Source organism: Ceratosolen solmsi, unplaced genomic scaffold (genome assembly GCF_000503995.2).
Source record: "Ceratosolen solmsi marchali unplaced genomic scaffold, CerSol_1.0 scaffold43, whole genome shotgun sequence".
Taxonomy (NCBI): Eukaryota; Metazoa; Arthropoda; class Insecta; order Hymenoptera; family Agaonidae; genus Ceratosolen; species Ceratosolen solmsi.
This window is the reverse complement of record NW_011948431.1, coordinates 4,410,478-4,417,353: the sequence shown is the minus strand read 5'-3', so window position 1 is coordinate 4,417,353 and position 6,876 is coordinate 4,410,478. Positions and strand designations below refer to the sequence as shown.

The window sequence follows — 6,876 nt, the reverse complement described above, 5'->3', positions numbered from 1 at the left end:
ATGTACTTTTTTAGTATTTTTCTTTAAAAATATATTTACATTAATTCAATTAAGGTCATTATAAATTAGAAAATCATTTAATTATTCTTAAAGTAAAGTACGAAAGTGATTAAGCTAAACAATTGCAAGTATGTAATTAAGTAACACATTACGTAAAACAAAGGTTTATAAAATTCAACTTTTTAAAAGTTAAAATAAAAATATAAATTTATAAACAATAAAATTTAAATGCTCGCTACGCTTAACGTAATTTATTTAATAATATGATAGATATACTTTATCGCAACTGATATAATATTTACATACGTTTTATTAAAAGCATAGGCATACGAAGGATTTTCATGCAATGGCTCCTTTGTATCGAAGACATTCAATTAGCAATAAAAATTGTATAGATCGTCGCATATGTATTGGAAGATGTGTCGAAACGTAATAATCTAAATTTGCGCTTCGCTTTTCATACAAGGACGACTTAAACAAAAAAACGCATAAGCCTGGATGGCCCTATGGAAATGGCATTATACGCGAAGGCGAAAGATTTTAGATTTTACTATTGACCTAGTAAAGTCATGTACCGTTGCGTTTCCAATATTACTACAAAGGTTTATTTGTTTTGTTAATAATATACGTAACAATATTAATAAAGATTTATTATATTACAATAAACTTTAATAATTAAATTTATTATTTGCGTTTATGAGAGAAAAATAATATAATATTCACATTTATTAAAATTTTGCAATATGCATTGAATGGTGATTTGTCTTAATACGAGTCGTTACGAATTGCATTAAACATTTTCAGTTCGTATATATCATAAGAATTATATACAGTGTAATGCGAAAGTTGACTATATATAGACTGCATATTTTGTTTGTTAATTGTTAAAAAAAAAAAACAACAACAACAACAATATAATTTATGTTATTTAAATAATACAACTTAATTTACACATCGGAAATTATCTTTATAAAGAAATAGAAATGTAATGTTTTATTCAAAATACTTTTTTTTTAATTCACGATTTTCATAAAAATTTATAAATACTTAAAATAATAGAGCTACGTATTTCATAAAAAAAAAATAAAAATAATAATAATAATAATAATAATAATAATAATAATAATGATAAAAAATAAAAGACATTCGAATGCTCTTTGTGAATATTTAAACATCTTCGCGCAAATAATACTTATTTCAAGGAAATACATTATACAAATTTTTTATCACGCATTATTTGGAACCACATAATATTAATTTTATCGAGTCGAAGCAAATAATATTCTAAAATTTATACAAAAAATTTCGATAACCATCAATATACTATACAATTTACTACACATAATTTTATATATAAATTTTTTAAAAATGTATATAGAACGTTTGTAAAGATGAGTTATAACATTTCAAATTTCAATAATCTTAGTAACCGGTATCTATGTATCACTTTCATTAAATACTATGATTTTGTCTAAAAAGACTTTTCAATTCAAGAAATAAAAAAATATTGTATAGCACGGTAAAAAAATTCATAAATTTCTATTTCCATTGGAATAAATGGTTTCTTTACACTCTTGTATATAAATAAATCTCACGAACATTGTTATACATTAATAATGCTCAAATTGATTACAACTATTATGCATAACTTTTAATATTATAATTTATTATTCAGATTTTGTATCGACTTTAAGATGTTTCATTATTTGATGGGCAATTAGTTTTATAGCTTCATTTGCATTTGGAATAAGAAATCTATCCATATCTGAAATAATTACATTTTCCGACTGTTCTGAACGATATTTCAAAGTAATTAAATCGGGTTGTCTTTTTCGAGATAATATTATAAATATACTCGATAAAGGGCGGTTTACAATCACGTGTGCTGCTCCTTCTCGACCTTGAATCTCTCTCAGAACTATAATATGAGTATCGGTTACCAGAAGATGGCTAAAATAATAATAATAGCACATGAGCACAAAATTAGTGCTGAAAATCAGTAGAGAAAAATGATATCCGTCAGTTAGTAAGATAACATTTCAATGATAACGTCAAGTTAAAATTACCTCTCATAGACATAACCGTTAACCTTGACCTGCATACATTTGAAGGAACGTATTAAATTAGGATCTTTAAGCCACTGTTGTATAGAAACTACTTCAATAGGTTCTTCCTTTTGAGTAGTTGCAATTGTCATATCTATGTAAATAAAGTAACCAAAGCTAGTTGATAAAATTCATTAAATCATTAAATTAAATTTAACGTAAGAGCCTAAAGTGTTTGTTTAATCCGTTGAATGAGCAATAGTGCGAATGAATTTTCAATGAATTATCAATAGATGAATTATCGATTGATAATTAATTTTGTTTAAAATACCTACTTACACAGAAAACTATGCTACAGTGAAAAATCAAGAAATATTGTTTGTTTATTACTCTTATGGTTAATAAATTAGGTTTCAGTGAAATTAAGATTATTTTCCTGTAAATACAAATCATTTTCATTTTTAAAAGTCTCTTTGAACGTTAAATATATCGATCGGCCATTTCTCTAGTTGTGCAAATTTAAATCAAAACATTAAAAAAATTATCATTGTTTTCAATTCTTCTCGCAAGCTTAATTAAAATTGAATGTAATAAATTAAACGTATATTATGAAATGATAATAAGAAATTCTGAAATAATTCTCAAATACTTTTACATCACACGATTTTCATTCCTACCAAAAGTTTTGCCCTTGAAATAACATTTATATATATATATATATATTTAAAATTACCAAGTTCTTGATCGTCGTCAATACTAAAAACAGGTCGAGAGATTCGTTCCTTTCTGCTTGGATCTGTACTTTTATCACTTTTTTTCTCTCCGCTATTATTGGCACTCACTGATGGATTAACAATATAATCAAAAAGTTTTCCCTTCATTTCTTGACTTTTTAATTTCATAGCTTGTCCTATCTTGCCCAAAAGATCACAATTATTATTCTTTATTCTCATTGGACTTGTTTCATTGGAATTTTCCTCCGACAAATTGGTATTACAAACTAAGCAAAATTGAGAATTGTGGTCAATAAGACTGGATACTACTTCATCACCGAAATATTCATGAATCGCTATTTAAGACAACAAAAATCATGATTAATAATTTTACTTTTTAAACTGGCTTAAAATATTACTTGATATTGATTTTACCTTGATAGCCATTGACAACCATACTAACATATTGAGTATGTTTCTGTAGGAATGATGCTACAACCATATGAGTATATCGATCTTCCTCTTGACGTCCACTACCAAGGAAACACAAATGTTCACCACCTGCTTGAGATCCGACTGCTAAAGCTTGTCGTTGGGCTTGCAATAATCCTTGAACAGCCGTTGTGAACGCAGCTGGTTCTTGAAGCATCTGCCAATTGATCAAAATAATTTATAACCTACGTATATACAAATTTTTAAATGTAAATAACAAATTCTGAATAAAGTATAGAAAAACTGAAACGCGAGAAATATATTCTACACGCATACTTTTCAGTCATTGTTCATTTGTATTTAAAAGAATATACAATAACATAAAATGTATGCGCACACATATGCATAGAATTTGACAAAGTATTATGATGTCAAATGTTTTAGTGTACTACGGCGAAATAAATGTATACCAACTGCTATGAAAATATAAAACAGTAAAGATAATAAAGCAATCGATTTTATTATCCACGAGAAACCTTATAAAACAGTGTATAAGGTCATTTATATATATATATATATATATATATATATATATATATATATAATGTGAACGTAATGCAATAGTGAAACGATAATTCAGTTGTATTAATTAAAAGAAAATGATTAGTATCATGATTAATATTTAGATAACTCACCAAGTTACAATCAAGATGAAATGCCGTTGGCAAGTGACCCGCATTGTACTGTTCTGCTGGTCTACAATCGACTAAAAAGAATCTTACAGCCTCCGCAGGTGCATTAGGCAGCGATGAAACTTCCACTGAATTCTCGACTAATTCTTGAGCAGAAACTGGTAAACATAGTGCGTGTGTTATAAGTTTTTCGTCTCCGCCCTCTCCAAACATAATAGAGTATAAATCCAATTTAAAAGATGAAGGCGTTTTCATGGCATAATATTGTGCTAAAGAGCAGAAATCGGTAACATCTTCAGCTTCCAAGGCACAAGGCATTGCGGCTAAAGCATCGATGATGCTCTGTTTATTCTCATCTTTCATGCTTAAAATTTGTTCCCTAAAATACATACATTATATATAAAGTTTATACATTATATAAAAAGTTGATGAAAATTTATGAACATATGAATTATTGTTGCTTAATAGATATTGAAAATGTTTTTAAAGGAAAATGTTGAAAGTGCTTGGAAATTAAAGACAATGTACAGAATGTAAAGCACTACGTTTACATAAATTATATAAGTAAATAAGTATTGGAAATTATGTGATGTCAAATGATTTCTAAATCATTTATAAAATGTTTTCCTATAAAATGCTTACATAAATTCATTTTTCGTTTTAATGCTAAGAATATTTGTGTAATAACAATCTCGAAAGGCAAAACTGGACTAAACACAGCCATTCCTTCAACAAAATAAACAATTATATTTCGAATCACTCAAACTATGCTTTGTAATTTGATTCAATAATTTTCTTTAAGAAAATAGATTCCATCGATTATAGTAGAACAAAATGATTGAAACATTCATAAAATAAATATTATTCAGCTTCGATATGCAGGATAATACATAAGAACTAACAATTATTACTTGCCTGGCATTGATCACCATAATGAGCGAAAGGAACATCATGAAAAACGGATCAGCTTGCATGAAATACAAATCCCACATAGTGGATATTGCTGGTAACGAGCACACCCCCGCAAATAGAGTACTTATCCATCCTTTGGTGTACTGGTCAGGTGATACTCTTTTTGTGTCCAAAAAGGAACACAATTCTGGCTCGTGATAAAGCAATAGTAGTCTTAATACCGCACTATGCGTATCACCTCTGATATTAACCAAAAAAAAAACATAATAAATACTTTTTAATCATATTATTACAACAAAAATTTTTCTAAAAACTTTCTTCTTTAAATCCAAATTTATTTTTAATTTCGAGTTTAATTTTAGTTCGAGTGATACGTAGCAGTTCAAAAAGAAGAAAGCATATTTTAAATATTAACGTTTGGAATGGAATGAAAAATTTACACATACCTTGGAATATAAATATCTCTGATGGCCTCAAATAAATTGTAGGTAGCGGAACGAGGTAATTTTAGAGCTATCAGTGGGCCTAATAACTCGAGCCAACTGTTACCCCTTTCATATCGCTTACCTCTATTTTTACAATAGAAGGTTATAATTGATTCTAGGTCGGAAACAACTGACACCTTATCTTCGTCGTCGTTTCCAAGTTTATCTAAAAATTTTTCCATAAAACAAAATCAAGTGAGATTTCATAAACCTTTTAAGTAATTCATGAAGGGGAGGAAAACAGTTTTTATGCAATTATCAATGAGAGTATTTGTATTTTTTGCAAAAATTATAGGCATCGTTAACAAAGCTTATAACAGCTTATTGAAAAATATTCGAGCAACGATTAATCAATAAATTCATAATTAAATACAATGCACGCTATGAAAAATTTGAGTTTTAATGTTCGATAGACGCACTGCTAACCTAGCGTTAAACTATAAAATTTAAACGTCAAAGTTATAATCGCTTAAATAATCTCTCGAACAATAATCCTAAACAATAAGACTCTCACTGAAATTTCCTATTACATACTGCTTAGACTTACTAACTAGTTGCTGACAATCCTCTCTTATAATATTTTGCTCCGGAAGATCAAACACTTCATTAAAATGGATCAACTGATTCCCACGGTCGATGACATCTAAACAAGCCTGCCAAACATCGGGCCTCAAATTTGCTGGCACTGGCTGACCTTGGCAGATGGCATATATATCCGACGCGGAAGGTGCTTCGGTATCCAAAAGCGCAGCTTCTAATTCTAAAATCCTGAAAATAAATTCAACCACAATATAAGCGGAGGCTGGCATTAAAAACAGAGAGAGAGAGAGAGAGAGAGAGAGAGAGAGAGAGAGAGTGAGAGAGTGTGATGGGGGAGGGGGGAGGAGAGAAAATAAAAAATAAATACGAACGTTAAGATACTGGAAGAATAACAGTCTCATACCATATTCGTGCAATAGAAATTATTACATATTTGTACGTTCAATTATTACAAAGCCATTGAAAGACGTATCATTGCGAAAGGTGATACCCGACGTAGCCGTGATTTGCGATTGGCTCGAAAACTTTCACCAAGTCGTGTCAATGTCTGCGGCCGCGGCTCAATTATGTCGATTTTACTCGACGTAATTGACGAAGGTTAACGCTTGAAATTAGCTACCACCGAGCTGAGACTGGTTAATCCACCAATCCCCTACCGTACAAATTCGGTTAAATAATGAAGTAGCGAGTATCGCTGTAATGCAGCAAGGTCATCGCTTAAACTTGACTTTTACAAAACGTCAAGATAAACAATCCAATGCAAGTAAGCGAAATCCATAGCGCCTCGCGCACCGCCGAATCTCTAATCTTCCCATTATCGCTATCAGTAGTACAACCAGCAACAGCAACAGCAACAGCAACAGCAACAACAACAACAACAACAACAACAACAACGACGACGACGACGACGACGACGACGACGACGATAGTAGCAATACAACAACAACAACAACAACAACAGCAAAATGGAAGTAGAGGTAGAGGAAGAAGAAAATAAAGATAACGACAACGATGTTCTCGTCTCGTTTCTCCTCTTCCTGAGAACACCGCGGTGCAC

General features: G+C 30.0%; 1 protein-coding gene across 1 annotated transcript in view; it reads right to left on the bottom strand.

The window, feature by feature from the left end:
* Positions 1 to 1,520: 1,520 nt before the first annotated feature.
* TBC1D23 (TBC1 domain family member 23) overlaps positions 1,521 to 6,876 on the bottom strand; it is a 5,857-nt gene continuing 501 nt past the window's right edge. Inside the window, exons 2-9 of the mRNA XM_011502092.1 lie at positions 5,827 to 6,047; positions 5,241 to 5,445; positions 4,798 to 5,034; positions 3,886 to 4,261; positions 3,194 to 3,407; positions 2,779 to 3,114; positions 2,067 to 2,199; positions 1,521 to 1,950 (exon numbers count right to left, since the gene is read on the bottom strand). Coding sequence (XP_011500394.1) covers positions 1,668 to 1,950; positions 2,067 to 2,199; positions 2,779 to 3,114; positions 3,194 to 3,407; positions 3,886 to 4,261; positions 4,798 to 5,034; positions 5,241 to 5,445; positions 5,827 to 6,047 — 2,005 coding nt within the window. The 3' untranslated portion in view covers positions 1,521 to 1,667. The remainder of the gene's footprint in view (positions 1,951 to 2,066; positions 2,200 to 2,778; positions 3,115 to 3,193; positions 3,408 to 3,885; positions 4,262 to 4,797; positions 5,035 to 5,240; positions 5,446 to 5,826; positions 6,048 to 6,876) is intronic.